The sequence below is a fragment of the Bos indicus x Bos taurus genome, chromosome 14 (assembly GCF_003369695.1).
Source record: "Bos indicus x Bos taurus breed Angus x Brahman F1 hybrid chromosome 14, Bos_hybrid_MaternalHap_v2.0, whole genome shotgun sequence".
In the NCBI taxonomy this organism is placed as follows: Eukaryota; Metazoa; Chordata; class Mammalia; order Artiodactyla; family Bovidae; genus Bos; species Bos indicus x Bos taurus.
The window spans coordinates 32103959-32124877 of NC_040089.1; the positions used below are offsets into that span (position 1 = coordinate 32103959).

The 20919-nt window shown below is 42.5% G+C and overlaps 1 protein-coding gene across 2 annotated transcripts in view; it reads right to left on the reverse strand.

Annotated features, from left to right (window-relative positions):
* The window catches only part of CPA6 (carboxypeptidase A6), a 296227-nt gene extending 278495 nt beyond the window's left edge, over nucleotides 1-17732 (reverse strand). Inside the window, exon 1 of one of the 2 annotated variants that reach the window (XM_027561131.1) lies at nucleotides 17378-17732. In XM_027561131.1, coding sequence (XP_027416932.1) covers nucleotides 17378-17493 — 116 coding nt within the window. In that variant the 5' untranslated portion in view covers nucleotides 17494-17732. The remainder of the gene's footprint in view (nucleotides 1-17377) is intronic. The other variant, XM_027561130.1, reaches the window with a different exon arrangement.
* Between the last annotated feature and the right edge of the window lie 3187 nt (nucleotides 17733-20919).

Below are 20919 nucleotides of genomic sequence, written 5' to 3' on the forward strand. Positions count from 1 at the left end.
ACAAATGCTAACAAGTATGAAAGGAGAAATTAACAATAACACAATAATAGTGGGAGACTTTAATACCCCACTCACACCTATGGATAGATCAACTAAACAGAAAATTAACAAGGAAACACAAACTTTAAATGATACAATAGACCAGTTAGACCTAATTGATATCTATAGGACATTTCATCCCAAAACAACAAATTTCACCTTTTTCTCAAGTGCACACGGAACCTTCTCCAGGATAGATCACATCCTGGGCCATAAATCTAGCCTTGGTAAATTCAAAAAATTTGAAATCATTCCAAGCATCTTTTCTGACCACAATGCAGTAAGATTAGATCTCAATTACAGGAGAAAAACTATTAAAAACTCCAACATATGGAGGCTGAACAACACACTGCTGAATAACCAACAAATCACAGAAGAAATCAAAAAAGAAATCAAAATTTGCATAGAAATGAATGAAAGTGAAAACACAACAACCAAAAACCTGTGGGACACTGTAAAAGCAGTCCTAAGGGGAAAGTTCATAGCAATACAGGCATACCTCAAGAAACAAGAAAAAAGTCAAATAAATAACCTAACTCTACACCTAAAGCAACTAGAAAAGGAAGAAACGAAGAACCCCAGGGTTAGTAGAAGGAAAGAATTCTTAAAAATTAGGGCAGAAATAAATGCAAAAGAAACAAAAGAGACCATAGCAAAAATCAACAAAGCCAAAAGCTGGTTCTTTGAAAGGATAAATAAAATTGACAAACCATTAGCCAGACTCATCAAGAAACAGGGAGAAAAATCAAATCAATAAAATTAGAAATGAAAAAAGAGAGATCACAACAGAAAACACAGAAATACAAAGGCTCATAAGAGACTACTATCAGCAATTATATGCCAGTAAAATGGACAACGTGTAAGAAATGGACAAATTCTTAGAAAAGTACAACTTTCCAAAACTGGACCAGGAAGAAATAGAAAATCTTAACAGACCCATCACAAGCACAGAAGTTGAAGCTGTAATCAAAAATCTTCCAGCAAACAAAAGCCCAGGTCCAGACGGCTTCACAGCTGAATTCTACCAAAAATTTAGAGAAGAGCTAACACCTATCCTGCTCAAACTCTTCCAGAAAATTGCAGAGGAAGGTAAACTTCCAAACTCATTCTATGAGGCCACCATCACCCTAATACCAAAACCTGACAAAGATGCCACAAAAAAAGAAAACTACAGGCCAATATCACTGATGAACATAGATGCAAAAATCCTTAACAAAATTCTGGCAATCAGAATCCAACAACACATTAAAAAGATCATACACCATGACCAAGTGGGCTTTATCCCAGGGATGCAAGGATTCTTCAATATCCGCAAATCAATCAATGTAATACACCACATTAACAAATTGAAAAATAAAAACCATATGATTATCTCAATAGATGCAGAGAAAGCCTTTGACAAAATTCAACATCCATTTATGATAAAAACTCTCCAGAAAGCAGGAATAGAAGGAACATACCTCAACATAATAAAAGCTATATATGACAAACCCACAGCAAACATTATCCTCAATGGTGAAAAATTGAAAGCATTTCCTCTAAAGTCAGGAACAAGACAAGGGTGCCCACTTTCACCATTACTATTCAACATAGTTTGGAAGTTTTGGCTACAGCAATCAGAGCAGAAATAAAAGGAATCCAGATTGGAAAAAAAGAAGTAAAACTCTCACTGTTTGCAGATGACATGATCCTCTACATAGAAAACCCTAAAGACTCCACCAGAAAATTACTAGAACTAATCAATAAATATAGTAAAGTTGCAGGATATAAAATCAACACACAGAAATCCCTTGCATTCCTATACACTAATAATGAGAAAATAGAAAGAGAAATTAAGGAAACAATTCCATTCACCATTGCAACGAAAAGAATAAAATACTTAGGAATATATCTACCTAAAGAAACTAAAGACCTATATATAGAAAACTATAAAACACTGGTGAAAGAAGTCAAAGAGGACACTAATAGATGGAGAAATATACCATGTTCATGGATTGGAAGAATCAATATAGTGAAAATGTGTATACTACCCAAAGCAATTTATAGATTCAATGCAATCCCTATCAAGCTACCAACGGTATTCTTCACAGAGCTAGAACAAATAATTTCACAATTTGTATGGAAATACAAAAAACCTCGAATAGCCAAAGCAATCTTGAGAAAGAAGAATGGAACTGGAGGAATCAACCTGCCTGACTTCAGGTTCTACTACAAAGCCACAGTTATCAAGACAGTATGGTACTGGCACAAAGACAGAAATATAGATCAATGGAACAAAATTGAAAGCCCAGAGATAAATCCACATACCTATGGACACCTTATCTTTGACAAAGGAGGCAAGAATATACAATGGATTAAAGACAATCTCTTTAGCAAGTGGTGCTGGGAAAACTGGTCCACCACTTGTGAAAGAATGAAACTAGAACACTTTCTAACACCATATACAAAAATAAACTCAAAATGGATTAAAGATCTAAACGTAAGACCAGAAACTATAAAACTCCTAGAGGAGAACATAGGCAAAACACTCTCCGACATACAACACAGCAGGATCCTCTATGACCCACCTTCCAGAATATTGGAAATAAAAGCAAAAATAAACAAACGGGACCTAATTAAACTTAAAAGCTTCTGCACAACAAAGGAAATTAAAAGCAAGGTGAAAAGACAGCCTTCAGAATGGGAGAAAATAATAGCAAATGAAGCAACTGACAAACAACTAATCTCAAAAATATACAAGCAACTCCTACAGCTCAATTCCAGAAAAATAAATGACCCAATCAAAAAATGGGCCAAAGAACTAAATGGACATTTCTCCAAAGAAGACATACAGATGGCTAACAAACGCATGAAAAGATGCTCAACATCACTCATTATCAGAGAAATGCAAATCAAAACCACTATGAGGTACCATTTCACACCAGTTAGAATGGCTGTGATCCAAAAGTCTACAAGCAATAAATGCTGGAGAGGGTGTGGAGAAAAGGGAACCCTCTTACACTGTTGGTGGGAATGCAAACTAGTACAGCCACTATGGACAACAGTGTGGAGATTCCTTAAAAAACTGGAAATAGAACTGCCTTATGATCCAGCAATCCCACTGCTGGGCATACACACTGAGGAAACCAGAAGGGAAAGAGACACGTGTACCCCAATGTTCATCGCAGCACTGTTTATAATAGCCAGGACATGGAAGCAACCTAGATGTCCATCAGCAGATGAATGGATAAGAAAGCTGTGGTACATATACACAATGGAGTATTACTCAGCCATTAAAAAGAATTCCTTTGAATCAGTTCTAATGAGGTGGATGAAACTGGAGCCTATTATACAGAGTGAAGTAAGCCAGAAAGAAAAACACCAATACAGTATACTAACACATATATATGGAATTTAGAAAGATGGTAACAATAACCCTGTATATGAGACAGCAAAAGAGACATTGATGTATTGAACAGTCTTTTGGACTCTGTGGGAGAGGGAGAGGGTGGGATGATTTGGGAGAATGGCATTGAAACATGTATAATATCATTTATGAAATGAGTCGCCAGTCCAGGTTCGATGCACGATACTGGATGCTTGGGGCTGGTGCACTGGGACGACCCAGAGGGATGGTATGGGGAGGGAGGAGGGAGGAGGGTTCAGGATGGGGAACACATGTATACCTGTGGTGGATTCATTTTGATATATGGCAAAACCATTACAATATTGTAAAGTTAAAAAATAAAATAATTTAAAAAAAAAAGATGAAATAGAGGTCCACTGGCAGGGCAACAGCAAAGAGCAACTATTTCCTCAAAGGTTCAATTCTAGCTGTGTCACTTGGGTGCTGGCTCTCCACATGGTTCTCTGACTTTAGCTTACATCACCTCCTTACAGCCCAGATTGCTAGGCCACCCCCCCTTGCCCCAGAGTTCCTCACAGTGGTGGTGTTGGGGGGATGCACATTACATTTCTATCAAGTTCCCAGATGATGCTGATGCTGCTCGTCCAAGAACCACGGTCCCTGCTCAGGGACCAAACAGCCTCCCACTCCACTTTGCTTTCTCCCATGGGCAATGTCTGCCCTCAGATACTAACGTGATTCCTGGTCTCATTCTTTTCATAATGCTCTCTATCCCTTCTCTATGCTTCATCTATCTTTAAAACCCTTATCAGAACTTAACACTATGGTTTATGACTTTCCTGTCATCTCATGAGGATGTAAAGTATTGGCCACCTGATGTGAAGAGCTAACTCATTGGAAAGGACCCTGATGCAGGCAAAGATTGACGGCAGGAGAAGAGGGTGGCAGAGGATGACATGGTTAGATAGCATCACCGACTCAGTAGATATGAATTTGAGCAAACTTCCGGAGATAGTGGAGGACAGAGGAGCCTGGCATGCTATGGTCTATGAGGTCACAAAGAGTTGGACATGACTTAGCAAGTGAAAAACAACAACATGAAGATATAAACTCCACGAGAGACTATTTCATTCACTTGTGTCTCAGGCAGTGCTGTATTCTGAGCACCTAAACTCCTGTATTCCTAGTACTTCAGATAGTTTTGGCACACAGTAGCACTCAGTAAATAGTGCTGACTGAATGAATGAGACATTGTCTAGATGAGAGCCAGATAGAGGACCTTGTGTAGATTGAGGTAGAAACAATGGAAGCAAAGATGACTCAAGATAGAAGCCACATTGCCTTGATCTTGAAGGGAAAAAATATATTTCTTTGCTCTTGTAAGTAAAAGGCTTGGGTTTTGGAGTGGGAAGAAGAGAGGTTAGGTAGACTGGGGACTTGAGGTAATTGGAGAGTTTTTAGGGTAGCTGTTGTGGAGTGTGAACCACCTCAGCAAACTAGGCTCCTAGGGAAAAAGAGAAAGAAGAAATCCTCATTTGAGACAGAGGAAACAAGGCAGGCTACATTTCTCTCTGGAATACTGATGTGGTTTTCCTATCAGATATCATATTAAGATTCTTCCCTACCTGCCATCTGCAGTCTATTCCCTGTTACACCTACACAGAAACTTAAACACTAAGGGAGAACTGGTCTCCCCCACATGTGTCCTCCTTCTAGGTCCCGTAAGTCAATGGCTTATTTTTTTTTTTTTTTTTTTGTTCTGGCAGCAAATTTATAACTACTCCAAATACTGTGCTACACAGGCTTGTCTCAAATATCTCAAACCTTCCATATGCTTAGTAAGTTTGATGCCAAATATATTGCTAACACATAATCATACACACATTACATATGTTCCGTGGAAACATGATTGACAGACTCTAAATAGGACCCCAACCATCTCATGACAAGCTTTGTAACCTCGTTACATTCACAAAAATCACCAAAAGGAACTTAGTAGAAACTTAGGTGATTCCATGTCTGATAAGAACTGGACCATCTAAAAGGTAGATGGGGAAGTGCAAGTATGGTAAATGAGGTCCCAAATGCAATGGCTACAGAGTCTGTAAGTGCAAAAATAGACCAGAATTCTCACCTGAGGATAAGACGTGTGATCTTATGAAAGTTTCATCTGTCAGTGGTTAGTAATCTAAGGCTGAAATGCTATCCAAATAAATGATATGTGTGTTTTAACAAATTAAAAAACAGGTCACGAAAGAGCAGGAAGAGGGTGGGTTGACATAATATACTTGAATTTTCATTTGTTTTTTTCCAGTTTAGATTGTTGGATTAAAACATAAGTCCTCAAGATGCAGGGGCTACTGCTATCTCCTTTGATAATTCCTAACCTTACTTGGTTACACATTCCTAACACTGGGAAAGATTGAGGGAAGGAAGAGAAGGAGGCAGCAAGGGATGAGATGGTTGGATGGCATCAATTGACTCAATGGACATGAGTTTGAGCAAACTCAGAGAGACAATGAAGGCAGAGAAAACGTGCAACCTACTGCAGTCCACGGGGTCACAGAGAATCGGACACGACTGAGTGACTGAACTATAACAATAGCAATCTTACTTGGGGATAAGGAATGATAAGTTATCATCCATCAGTACTCTTGGTTCTTGATCAGTAAATGTTGTGAAATGGGGGAGGATGGAAAGTCTGGAAAGATGGAAGAGGAGACAATTCCTCCTGTTCTCAGGTAACTGACAGGGGGAGGTAGAGAGAGGCTCGTTTATTTGATTAAAGTGAAGTCACTCAGTCGTGTCTGACTCTTTGCGACCCCATGGACTGTAGCCACCAGGCTCCTCTGTCCATAGAATTTTTCAGGCAAGAGTACTGGAGTGGGTTGCCATTCCCTTCTCCAGGGGATCTTCCCGACCCAGGGATCAAACCTGGGTCTCTTGCATTGTGGGCAGATGCCTTACCATCTGAGCCACCATGGAAGCCCCATATTTATTTGATTAAGAAGATCCATTTTCAGGGGTATTTTAATGCCTCAGGAAGATAGAAGGTAATGGAAAGGTAATCAATTTTGTAATAGGATATATCTACACAAGAGCCTTTCTAACTAATATTAAACATAATCATTTATCTAATAAATATAGTGCTTTATAGTAGATTTTGATTTATAAAGCACTTTATCATTTTGTTCGATGCTAGAGAAATACATATTAGTGACAGCCTTTACTTTATCCTCTCTTCCATTGCTAAATCATTTCTGCTCTCTTTCATTTTGAGCTCCAGAAGTTGCTCTCACACAAATGTCCAGAGTTAAACACATATTCTTTCTGCTTTCAATTCCAGCTTGGTTCCTCACTAACTTAGAGGTTAGCGATTCCTGGGTCTGAAGGAAGGGACAAAGGAAGAAAGGAAATTATCCTCCTGGAGGGCAGGATGACCTGGCCCTTAGAGGAGAGGCTGTCTTGAAGGAGCCTTATATAACCATGGAGGCTGGCAGCTACTGTCAGAACTGTGGCAATAAAAGCAGAAAGGAGGGATGGGGAAGATAGACCCCCATCTTTCTCTCCTTTCCCCAGTTCACTCGCTGGGAAAGGGAGCTGGACACAGAAGCAGAAGCCCATCTTGCAGGTACAGAGAAAAGAAAAGTGGAGGATGGCTGGGGAGATTTCTGACACTAACCTTCCTGACTTGCTTTACAGCTTCCTAATAGCTTGTTTAAAGATGTATCCTCACCCTTTCATGAAACTGTGAGAGACTGAATGAGGAGGGTCCACAATGGCCAGATCTAGATAACATGAGGAAACCTAGGATGATCCTCAAGAAAATGATGGAGCTGGATCATGGCTCCTTTACAAACATCTCTACCAGAGCTGGACTCTTAGTAATGCCTGGTGGTCCTTCTTAGGGTTCAACTCATCTCTCCGAGGAACACTTTAAATCTAAATCTCTCTCTCTTTTAAATTGGAGGATAACTGCTTTACAATATTATGTTGGTTTCTGCCAAACATCATGAGTCAGCCACAGGTATACATATGTCCCCTCCCTCCTGAAGCCCTCTCCCATCTCCTTCCCCATCTTACCCCTCTAGGTCGTCACAGAGCATGGTGTTGAGCTAGCTCCCTGTGTCACACAGCAAATTCCCACTGTGGAGAAAAGGGAGCCCTCATGCACTGTTGGTGGGAATGTAAATTGATATAGCCACTATGGAGAACAGTATGAAGATTCCTTAAAATCTAGGAACAGAACTACCATATGCCCCAACAATCCCACTACTGGGCATATACCCTGAGAAAACCATAAGTGAGAGAGACGCATGTACCCCAGTGTTCGTTGCAGCACTTTTTACAGCAGCTAGGACATAAAAGCAGTCTAGACGTAAATCTCTCCTTTTATCAGGTTTTCTGTCTATGGTATCTTCTAGGACTACGACCTCTCCACCTACTTTAAAGAGAAAGGAGAGACCTGCTAGCATTGTGTCTTCAGAGACTCAACTCCATCCTTCCCCCCTCCCTCTTCTTTATCTGTAGTCTTGTTTTCTCTTTTCATTCCTACCACCTGGTATAAAATATGGCCATTTATTTCCTAAGAAGTAAAAGCAAAATAATTAAAACTCTTCAACTCTAGTCATTGACCTCTCTTTCCACCCCTATCATGGATAAGTTTCTTGAAACTATGGTCTACACTCACTGCTAACTTGCTCACATCCCATTCATTCCCCAACCTACTGTGCTCTGGTTTTCACTCATTTTTCCACCAAAATCATTTGATGACAAATATGATTTCCTTAATAGACAAACCAATGGATACTATTCTGCAGTACTTGATGTGACTGACCTCTTCCTTCTTGAATCTCTTATTTTCCTTTAACTAACATTTCTTGGGTTTCTTATTCTCTCTGTAGGCCTTTCTACTTGTTTCTTCTCTGGTTTTCCCCCACTGTTCTTTTCACATAATGAATACTTCCTGGGTGTTTCATGGTACATTCAAAGTTTAAAAATTCCTTACACATGAGTTATTGGAATCTATGTCAGTTTAGATTCGACCCATCTATCAAGTTGGGACTTCCCTGGTGGCCCTCACAGTTAAGAATCTGCCTGTAATGCAGGAGACCCGGGTTCCTTACGTGGGTTGGGAAGATCCCTGGAGGAGGGAATGGCTACCCACTCCAGTGTTCTTGCCTGGGGAATTTCATGGACAGAGGAGCCTGGTGAGCTACAGTCCATGGGGTCTGACAGAGTTGGATACACTGAGGGATTAACACTTTCACTACTTTCTCATTTATCCAACTGGGCACTTTATTGGAACCTCAAACCATACATATCTGAGAAAGTACTAACCTTCTCTGCTAAGTGCTCAGTCCTGCTAACCAATCCTGAGAATCACTTTATAACTACTTCCTCTTGCGTCTCCCCTTTGGCTTACCCAATTGTGAAAATCCTACCTTCTAAATACTTTTTAAATTGGTTTCCCTCTTTTTCCTTCAATTGTCACTACCAGAAGCCAGGCTCTTCTGGGTATTACCATGGTCACCATAGCATCCCAGTCTTCTTGCCCCCAAATCTTCAGCCCTCAAGCCTCCCCTTCTCAATGATGGCAGAGGGAACTTTCTTCAAGAAAATCTATGTAAATTCCCTGCTGAAAAGTCTTCATCAGCCCAATCACCTTCAGGAGAAAACAGCTTCATATTATGGGGCATAAAGTGATTCATGACTTTGAAGCCTTTCATTTTAGCTATGCTTAATTTTCTAGACTTGACAAATTCTCTTACCTGTAGTTCTCTGCGCATTCAATATATTTCCTGTATCTGGAAAACCTTAGCCTGATTTCTACCTCTTCTTTATGACCAAGGTCAGGGTCATGTCCTCTGAGTACCAACCATTTGAAAGAAAACTACCTTGCATATTTAATAATCCACTCAAATTTCTGTTTGTTTTTTGAGACCCATCTTGCAATCAAGAAGCTCCTTTGACCTCTCTCCACCCTTCAGTCTGGATTAAGTGACCCTCTCTTGCACTTACCCAACTCCAAGAGTTCTCTCTGAGGGCACCATGATTGCGGAGTTGGAATTGCTTGTTTTCTTGCCTGAATACTCATTATGCTGTGCACATGTACCGTTCTTTTATCTCTGTCATCCCAGACTAGCAGAAGGCCAGATTCCCAACAAATATTTATAGAAATGAAATGAAAATCCTCCCTCATTAAACATATCTCAGCCTTGCCAACTCACTTTACTTCATTCCCAGCTACTCTAGGGAATAGAAAAGAGAGAGAAGTTTTCTGGATTCAAAGTGTTGTCAACTGTACAAAAAAAAAAAATGCTGTGAACTTGGCTGACCTGGATTTTAGTTCCAACTCCACCACCAGCCCTGAAAATCCCTTTACCTTTCTGGAGTTCTGCTTCCTTATATATATTAAATAAAAGGATTGGGCTATGCTTTTTTTGTTTGTTTGTTTGGTCTCCTTCAGCTTTGACACTCTGTCTTTAAAAAGATCATATACAGAATAAAAATGCACACTTTCAAATTACCTTGAAGTGCAAAATCCTGAATGCTTATTTGGATGGATTATTTCTTCAGAAGAACCAAGTGGGAGGGAGAATGGCGGGGTCACGTGGGCATTTATTAAGTAACAGAGTGACCATTGAGGCCGATTGCTATTTATATCACATATCTGGCCATTATTTCATAGCCTCCCTTGCAGCTAAAGGGACTTACCTGATGGCTCAGTTGATAAAGGACCTGCCTGCAATCCCAGAGACCCACTGCAATACAGGAGACCCGGGTTCAACCCCTGGGTCAGGAAGATCCCCTGGAGAAGGAAATGACAAACCACTCTGGGAAATGGCAACCCAATCCAGTATTCTTGCCTAGGGAATTGCATGGACAGAGGAGCCTCTTGGGCTATATAGTCCATGGGGTTGCAAAGCATCAGACGTGACTGAACGACTAACACACACACAGCTTGTGAGCACCATTCTCTCACATAGAGAGCCAGCTCAGCCATAAGACAGACTGCTGTGACATTCTAAGGTTCTTGCAGCTAAGGGCATATAATTGATTCTAGCCAGTAGTGAGTGATATTTGAACTTCTGGGCTGTGATTTTAAAAGGAAAGAGGAGAGACCGTCCCTTTCTACTTTCCTGCAGGCTGGACCCAAAGGCTGGAAGACTCCTTCCTGACACATCTGGGAGTTGAGCGTTGAGCACAGCAGAGGCATAGCCCAGACAGACCCCTGAGTCTCTGTCACCATCAACCATACTAGTTTTGGATTTTTCACATGAGAGAGAAATAAGTTTCTTGTTTAAGCCACTGAATTTTTGGTTCTTTATTCTAACAAAAAAGAGAAAAACAAGACAACCTAACAATATTCTTAAGAACACATATTAAGAAATTATTTTACTATTTTCAAAGTATACTGAGAAAAAAGAACAAAGATGGTAATTTTGTTGAAGAAAACCGGAAAAAAGTTTGCTTCAACCTGTAATAATAAAACTAATTCTTAAGGAAATTTACTATACTACCCAGAAAAAGATCCTAAAGCTTCACATGCTGCTTTATTATAAAGAAGTTAATACCCAGAAGGCAGACTGGAAAGGCATTTATTTGGCAAAGCAAATGCTAATCCTATATACCAGTTATCTACCGATTGATCATAATGAAGACTGTAAAACAAGTCATCAAAAGAGTTTTTATTTTCCATTCAGTAATTCCATTTATAAAGACAGAAAACACAATGCTTTTGTAGCCTGCACAATCTAAGCTGTAAAGTTATGAAACATTAACATCCTTCACTGCTTTTCACGGGGTGGAAGTGATTAGGCTTAATGGCATTACCCAGAAGGTATCCTGGCACCATAAAATAAAAGCTCCGTCATCAGATTGGGCTCCACTGGAAAAGCAGTCCAGAAGCACAGGAAATGCTCCTCCTCCCACTAGCTCACTGGCAGGAGGAATGCTGATCCCCATGGAGTACCATCGACCTGCCAGGTCAGGTCAGCATCGATGTCCTTCAGAACCAAAGCTGGCAGCCCCAGTACACAACACTGGGCAGGGAAGAAAACTTTTGGTGTAATGAGCTGATAAACAATCCACAAGGGGGTGCTGTACTCTGTGCTAGTGCCTAAGGAAACCAAAAATAGCCTCCCACTAACCAGGGTCATGGCAACCCACTCCGCTGTTCTTGCCTTGAGAATCCCAGGGACGGGGGAGCCTGGTGGGCTGCTGTCTATGGGGTCGCACAGAGTCGGACACGACTGAAGCAACTTAGCAGCAGCAGCAGCAACCAGGGTCAAGTGCTAAAAGGAACTTCCAGAAGACATCAAAGAACCATTCCATTAATCACATGCCAACCTGTGGGGACAAAGTTTCAAAGCAACCTCAGAGCCTAACATACACCCTTCCTAACACCCCAAATCTATGTCTTTCACACACATTTAAAAATAAATTTTTATGTGGACCATTTTTAAACTATTGAATTTGTTACAATATTGCTTCTGTTTTGTGTTTTGGTTTTTTGACTGCGAGGCATGTGGGAGCATAGTTCCCCCACCAGGGTTTGAGTCTGCACCTCCTACATTGGAAGGCAAAGTCTTAACTACTGGACAGCAAGGGAAGTCTATCACACACATTTTAATACATTATTCATGATCTGAGATGGCTCCTTCTTGCTTTTGGCTCTTATTATGAGCGGGGCTTGCCTGCCTTGCTTGTTCAGGATGAGCAAGGCTGAGGCTCTCTATTCTTATTACAGAGGAGTTTTAGGACTGAGCAGAGTGAAATAGAGGCAGAGGAACCAGAGAGTCTGATGATAGAGGCCTTGAGAGCCTGGCAGAGAATGGATTTGATGTATTTGGCAATAGGTGGCCAAAGTAGATCTTTGAGCAAGACAGTAACACAACAGAAGTCTTATTTAGTGAGGTCATCAGTACGGGAAGGACTATAGGCAGGGAGATCAGTTAGCAGAAAGTTACCTTTATCCAGGCTGAGATAAAGACATCATAAACATGGCTGGTAGCTATTGTAAGAGAGAGGACAAGGAGGATATTTTTTATAGGTATGGAAGGAACTATAGAGATAGACTTGCTCTTCAGCAATGAAATAAGAGGGTAGTTGAAGATCTAGAGTAAAGCTCATCAAGGAAACAGACACAGTGAAGAATAAAAGGCAGAACCCACAATTTTCCACCCAAATCAGGATCCTTCTGGGACTGAAAGAGGAGCACTGGCAGTTACTACCCCAGAACAGTACTTACAGACAGGGCCAGTCCATGGCAAGCAAGGATTCATGGTCAACCCATCTGAAAAGAACTTTAACCACCAACATAGAAGATAACTCTTAAGATTCATGAGCAACTGGATTGCTTGAATTCTAGCCCTAGGTTTCCAAAAGTTCAGAACATTACTAGGAAGCCACCAGTGAAACTGAAGCTGCAATTTTTTGGCCACCTGATGTGAAAAGCCGACTCATTGAAAAAGACCCCGATGCTGGAAAAGATTGAAGGCAGAAGAAGAGTGTGGCAGAGGATGAGATGGTTAGATAGCATCACCGACTCAATGGACATGAATTTGAGCAAACTCTGGGAGATGGCGAAGGACAGGGGAGCCTGGTATGCTGCAGTCCATGGGGTCGCAAAGAGTCGGACGTGACTTAATAACTGAACACCACCCCCACCCCCACCATCAGAAAGGTAAAAGACTTAAAAGCTGCTTTGAGCAATGGAGGGGACTACCTAGAGAGCTAAGATGGAGAACAAGAATGACATCCCTGAAGTCAAATCTATTCCCCCAAACCTCTACTTCTCTGCAATATGTGCTGTGCTAAGTCACTTCAGTCGTGTTCGACTCTTTGCGACCCCATGGACTGCAGAGTGCCAGGCTCCTCTCTCCATGGGATTCTCCAGGCAAGAATACTGGAGTGGGTTGCCATGTCACATCCCAATTTGGGGCCTCTCTGCTCACAGGATTTTAAGGACCAAATGCCTTTAAAAATCTCATTTTCTTCAAGTCTAATTCCTGGATCTCGATATTGCATTCCAATGGATGATTGGTGAACTTGACCAATAACTGGGTGTCTGAGTAGGTGGGGGATGGAAGGGGAGGGGCAGGGATGGGAGGACGAGTGCAGCACGGATGCTGGCTCATCAGAACACACCAGCTGGCTAGTGGGCTGGGACCAGCCTGCACATAGCCATGTAGACCCTGCACAGCGTTCAGTCCCACGTCGTGGCTCTGGTGGTGGAAGTCGTGCTCTCTCTACCCTAGCCCAGGTACCCAAGGCTGCGTGACCAGAAGAGGGGAGGGATTTCTCCCTCCTTCTTGGTGCATTGAGCTCTCTCTTCAATCCCACAGTAGGCTGCTATCCCACAACAGTACCTCCTCATGTTACATGTGGGGCTACTGTCTTTACTAAACTGCAAGCTATCAGAGGGCCTTGGCTCTTGTACTCTTGGCGCAAGTAGGTGTTGGAATAATACTGAAGGCATGAAGTGCACACCCATGGCCGCTTTCTGTGCTACTTATTTTGGTGACAATCTAAAGTTCCTTATCTCATATGGTCTCTGCCTGCTTTTCTATTAACAATTTGCCACCTTAGAGAAGACCACCGAGGGTCAGCTCACAATTTTGCCCACATAGTCTACTCTTTTCTTTCATCATCCTATTATCAGTTCCCTTAACAAGGTGAAGTCTTCTGTTTTTCTGAAAAAGTCATTCTTTTCTATACCTGAATGGGGGCACAGTGAGAAGTACAGTTTGTTGAGTTAGGCAGAGCTGGGTTAGAATCCCCACTGTGGGATAGTTAGCTGTGAACTTGGATTGCCCTTTTGTCCCTCAATGAACCTCTCTGTGAAATGAGGATACCAAAACTCTCATTAGGCTAATTGAGAAAGTAATTTTTTTTATCAATGTTTTATATTAAGTACTGGTAAGTATTTTTAGTAAGTAGTTGACATGGTGTTAAAAAAGCTAAGTGCCAAAAACCATGCAATACTCAGGCTGTTGCATTTAATTCCCATAACAACTTGGCAGGGAATATTGTCTCAGTGTCTCAGATGAAGAAACTGAGGCTTGGAGAGGTTAAGGAATTTACCTTAAGGTAACAGAGCTACTAGGAGTGGGAAAGCAGAAACTGAAAGGCAGGCAGTTGAACTTCAGGACTTATAAACATTATACATGAAGGCAGAACTGAATAGGCAGTTCAGCAAAATATCATAGCCACTTTGCTTCTACAGTATCACCAGAATTTATTGTGTCACTGGCTTAGATCTCTCTTTTACCATCACTAAAAAAAACTACCCTAATTTCATGTCATGCAGAAGATTCTTATTTTTTGCCCTCAATATCACAGTCTAATAAATAACCAAGTCTGCTTCCAGGAATATGAGGGGATAAGGGAAAAGGAGAGAACACTGATGTTAGCCCGAGTTGGAGTCTCATGCACAGACTGATATTTTTTTTTAATCACCAAAATGTTTGCCCTGTATCATAGCTCTTAAAACCTGCTAACAGAGTACCAATAAATGTTATTTGATGTCAAGTTATTTTCCACACTTGGCTTCATCCCTTTTCTACATATTTTTAAATCTTCCTTGTAAGTAATTTGATAGTTACCTGAAAAGGTATTCATTTATGTCAGATTTTCCTTATAGTCTCCCTACACTTTTTTTCCATCATGCTTAAATTTGCCATTTTTCAAGCATCTTATTATACGACCGCACCACACGACTGTTACTAGTTTGTGTAGAAAGCCTAGGCTCATTAGCTGCTCTTAAGAAGCACACTGGTCTGCCCTGCGTATTGTTTTTGTTTGTGCTCAGAGTCCTGCAAATGATGATCACTTATTATCAGATTCAACCAAGACTCACAAAAAATTGTTTGTTTTTTAAGAAAACTTCAAGAAATAGTGCTACTTCATAATTACTACCAATAATACCTAAATAGATTACTTAAGGGACAAAAATGAGGTGGTTTAGAATAACTTCGGATGAGAAACAAAAATAATGTTCAATACCATTCTATCATGTGATTTTACCTAGTTCTAGCTAGACTTGCAGAAGGCATTTCCTGGGGAAGTAAAGCAACAGAATCCCAAACCTACGCAGCATTTCTGTCTTTGGTGGTGAGAGAATGACATGTATCAAATGAAGGAAAAGCAAAAACCCCCATTTTCAATGGTGAGTGTGCTCAAAGACATCACTGGATAAAGGAGAAGCTCTCTTGTGATGGACAGGGAATGCTCCCTTCCGTGTCTCATTGTTTCATCTTTTCCTTCCGACTTCCAGACACCTCTAATTTATACATTTGGGACTAACTTATTATGGAGCAGCCAGAGAGAAAATGGCAATTACTTTCTTTGCAGAACAACAGAAAAGATAGTGCAACTTCGTCCTAAAAGATTCCAAGTTCTCTAGGAAAGGCCACCACCTTTGGCTTCCTTTCCTCTGCTAAGTGGTGCTTAGGGAAGTGGGCACACCTGCTCTGCTAAGCTGACCTGCTCACTTATCTTTGACGAGGGTCACACACCGAAGTCATTATGGACTGAGCCACAGCTGAGTGGAGAAGCAAGGTCCTATGTGACATGAGCACATCTAAATCTGATATATGTTTATCATGCAACTAACATCCATTAAAGAGTCAGAGCAAACTCCTCCACATCTTAGCTGGCATCATCAGTCACTAAACACAGCTTCCATACCCAGGTCTCCAAGGGCGGTGACTACCAGGGACAAGATGTAAAGCCTGGATGATGTATGTTCAGGAGACAGAAAAGCAGCTGTCAGATGTAAACTCTGAATACTCCCAGGAACACCAGGGTGGAAATTTGGGGGATGTTACTATCTATAGTCCTCATCTCCACCAACACCCCCTCTTCATCATCCTGCATCTCCTTAAACTGAGAGCACATTTTACAAAATTTCCTCTGTAAGCACTGTATTCAGAGGGAACTCTATAGCTGTGCCCAGATTCTTCAGGAGAAAAAGAGAAACAATTCTCTTTTCCAGGGTCACACTTACAAATTCTTCTCTACATGATTCCTAGAAAGAACAACTGCTTTAAGACCTGGCCTTCATCCAGACTGATATGAAAACTTTCCTCTACTGGTCCTCACAGAGCACTCGTAGACTATTTAGAAAGATTTAAGACTCTAGTTTTTCCTTCTCTGTAGAAAGGAACTGAATTAGAGGAGCTATTTAAGGTTCTCCCAACCCTAAAATGCAGGAATGCCAGCATTTCCAGATTCAGAGAACGACGGACCCCCTGCAAATTCAAGCAAAGCACACGCTGTATATTTCACAGTAAGCCTTTAGGATAAGACATGCGCAGTCCCACACGGTTCACACGCAGCCCCGCACCTCCTCACCGAAGGCAAACAAAGCATGCTAACCCAGAGGGGGAGAAACGCACACGGCGTTCCCCCTTTAGGTTTCTCCCTTCAGAAAAACACCCATAATTTCGCAGTTGGCTACGTTTATTTGGCTTATTTTGAGTTGACTCATTTCCATTGCTCAGATTTGAAAATCTTTCTAATAACCACGCTGTAGGCTAACAAACACTCAAGAGAAAATAAAAGGTCACACCCGATTCTTAATCACTGGTGAATTTCCACCCACTGCTCCTGCATACACTGCTCAAGGGGAAGCTTTAGTTTTCAGGCCACAGTTCATTCGGTACAGCATCCCCGCGGCCGAGCATACCCCAAGGCAGATACCGTACACACTGGCCACAGTGATTCTAAAGACAGAATCCCAATCAACACTGGTCCACGGCTCAGGTTGGCACATCATAAAGAGTATGAGAAGCTAGACGTGTGCCCAGCACATTCTCTCCAGAGAGCCTGGGACTGCATGGACATTTAAGATTAGGTGGCCAGGAAAGCATACAGATTCACACAGAGACCACAGACCAGAACAAGTGAGGCTCACTCAAGACCAAACCAGCGCCCTCCCCTGACCCTAGTCCAAGCCGTGCAGGGCATGAAAGTCGCTCCACTCACCCAGCATAGCGGTTGCTGTAAAGGTTACTGTGTCCTAGGCTCAGGCTCTTCAAAAAGAGCAGGCAGAGAGGCAGAAAAGCTGCTGTCTGGCTCCTGGGCTTCCCGAAGAACTTCATAGTGTGAGGATGAGAGGGCTGCAAAAGTTCCCCTGTAGTTAAGGCACCCCCTCCACACGGCACACGGTCCCTGGGAGAGGTGGGGGCGTGGGCTTGGGAGGGAGCAAAATGTGACACTTCTTTCCAGCCTCGGAGAACAAAAAAAAAGTTCAAGCAGCTGAGGGAGGGAGGTTGCTGCTCAGACTTGGTCCTGGGATGAGAAGCAGCAGCACACACAGCCCTGCCCTGAATTGAGCTGATCCTTAACCAGGCTCCCTCCAAGGGGCTGGGCCTCCCCAGGCTGACTCACCACGGCGGTTTGCTGGGTGCTGCTTCATTTGGGTAACTCTTTTTATTTTCTTGTTTTTGGAGGCTTTTTTTTTTTTTTTGCTTTCCAACTATAGGATGCTAACTTTTTACGACAACCTTCCTCCTACCCTAGAGCTTCCCCGATGACTCAGCAGGTAAAGAATCCACCTGCAATGCAGGAGACACAGGAGGTGCAAGTTCAATCCCTGGATTGGGAACATCCCCTGGAGGGAGAAATGGCAACCCACTCCAGTATTCTAGCCTGGAAAATCCCATGGACAGAGGAGCCTGGTGGGCTAGAGTCCAAAGGGTGGCAAAGAGTCGGACATGACTGAGCACAAGCATGAGTGTGAACTGCAAAAGACTTGTTTGAGGATGAGCTAAAACACACAGGTGTAGAGCATTGCAGGCTTTGTGTTTTGCTCTACCAAGGCAAATTTCTCCTTGGAGTCCACCTCCTGAAATGCACAATGAATTCAGTCTGGATGAGCTGGGGACCTCAGGTGTGGCCGGCCAGCCCAGGTCCCCACTCCTACCTGAACCAAGTCAGGGCAGCCACTTCCCTGTGCTTCAGGGAGCCCCATGCTGATTTCACATGTCATCGGCAGCACCCAGGCCTGAGGCCAGTGCAAAGGTTCTCCTGGGGAACTAGACGACTCTGGGTACTGAGGCACATTCCCCACACATTTGGAATCACTTAGGGAGCCAGGCTATTTAAATCAATTCCCAGGGGTGGGATTAGTTGTTGAAAAAGCCCCTCAGGTGAGTTGGAGTTCAGCCCCCTTGCTGGTCTAGAGCAGGCTTCTCAAATTTGGGTGTGCATACACATCACCTGGGAATCTTGTTAGAACACGGCTTCTGAGGCAGCAGGCTGGGGTTGGGGCCTGAGATTCTGCATTTCTAACAAGATTACAACTGATGCTTGTACTGCTGGCCCTTCAGTCACACTTCGAGGAACAAGGCTTTACTTTACAATGAGTTCTGCTTTGGCTTCTCTCTAAAAGCTAGGGGGTGGAGGAAACCTTGAAGGAAGCCAGTTCCTTCTTGGTTTTCCCAGGTTGGTGATGAAGAAGGCTGGTTTTGCATTTACTTGCTTCTACCCCTGGGGTTCCCAGGTGGTGCTAGTGGTAAAGAACCCACCTGCCAATGCAGAAGATATAAGAAACTTGGGTTCAATCACTGGATCAGAAAGATCCCCTGGAGAAGGAAATGGCAACCCACTCGAGTATTCTTGCCTGGAGAATCCCATGAACAGAAGAGCCTGCTGGGCTGCAATTCAGATGGTCTCAAAGAGTTGAGCATGACTGAAGTGACTTAGCACAGCAGCACACTTCTACCCTCATACACCAGAAAACCCATCTTGGGGGAGGATGTGCTTTGCTTTAGTAAATAAGAACATGGCTATCTAGGGTGTCTCCTGCTGTCACTCACGACCCGTTGCCGTCAAGAGCTCCTGCACCTTCTAACATGACAGCCAGAACCCCTGATAGAAAAGAAATCACCAACTCTTCCTCCTGGGGACTTTAACCAAACACATAGGCATTTGGAGCATAACAGCTAAAAAAATGATTTTCGTCTAAGATGATTTTCTAAAGTTTCCTCCAACTTCTTTGTTGCTTTACTCTCGCTAAGTCATGTCTGACTCTTTTGCAACCCGCCAGGCTCCTCTATCCAGGGGCTTCCCCTGTAAGAACACTGGAGTGGGTTGCCATTTCCTCCTCCAGAGGAATCTTCATGACCCAGGGATCAAGCCCACAGCTCCTATGTCAGCAGGTGGCTCACTGAGCCACCTGAGAAGCCCCTTTCTCCTACTACCGCAGGATTACTTTGGTTAATCTCTTCTCCATGTCCCCCTTCCTAACACCCACTATGTCTGCTACTGTAGGGCACAGCACGTCGATTTTAAGTGTTGGTCTGCTTTTCTCAAAAGTCTGTCTTCTCCCTGAATGCAGAGTTGTGTTCCTCTGTCTTTGTATGACTGCCTCTTCTCTCCTTGAGAGAACAACGTTCACCGAAGGAATGATCAACAGTGTTTGTGGAGTGAGTGCTAAGCTGAGAAGGGATTCATTCAACAGACATTTACTTTGTGGCCTGTCTATCCAGATAGAGGAAAGCCCACTGGAGCAGCTGAGAGTTGCATGGGTGCCTTTGAGAAGTGGCCGTACCCAGCCTCCTGGATTTGTTTCCTGCTGGTTTATGTTGATTTCTTCTGTCTTGACTTCCTGGCCTGGTGCTTTGGTCTTTGTGAACTGGCAAGGCTGCTCTGCAAGCAAGGCTCACAGTGATATTTCCTGGGGCCTTTTCGACAAGGCCACAAAAGCCTATACAACTGCCAGTGAGCTGTTGAAATAAGAGGTTACTGTGTAAATAAAACACTTCATCTCTTTGCATTTCGTTATGTCAGAACAATGTATAAATCTGTCATATTATATCACAACATTAAACTAGGAATGTTCAGTCTCTAACTGGGGATTAAGCTCATCCTCAAATCATCCTGAAGGGCTAGACCCAGAGAGCCTGCTTAGCAAATGCTCTCCAGACCCTGAGACCAGGGTAATCATTTCCTGGGCCATCAGAAATGCAAAACACCCTGGAGACATTCTATAACCTTCCTAAAAATTTAAGATCAAAGAAAGGTTCCCAAACAATAGAAGCCCTTCCTAACAATCTTCCCCTGCTTTTCTAAAGACCAGGTTATCTGATCAGACTTCCCTTAGAGTAGATAAGCGCCCATAAAATGAGGGATAAATAGAGTCCATTTAGCAAGTGGGAGGAGAAGAAGATGGTTTTATAGATGGATTCAAAGATAAAAGTCCCCCTTTTAAGGCACTGAGGGAGTGAATTATTAAACCAGTTAGAGATTTGGAGATGGACAGAAGGGAAATTCTGATTATTGGCTATGCCTTTGTCATATTTTAGTGGAAGGGTGAGTTTTATTAAAAGAAATATTATCCTGCAGAGAGAAAAAAAAGAGGAAACTACAGTAGGGAAAGGAAGACATCTTTCTTGACGTGGGTTCATTCTGGTGGACGATTAGATAAATTTTAATGTCTCTTCCAGATCTGGGATTCTACGATGCTACGAGGGAAGTCTTTGTAAGTCCCTTTCTTAGGCTATGAGTGAGAACCATGTAGACAG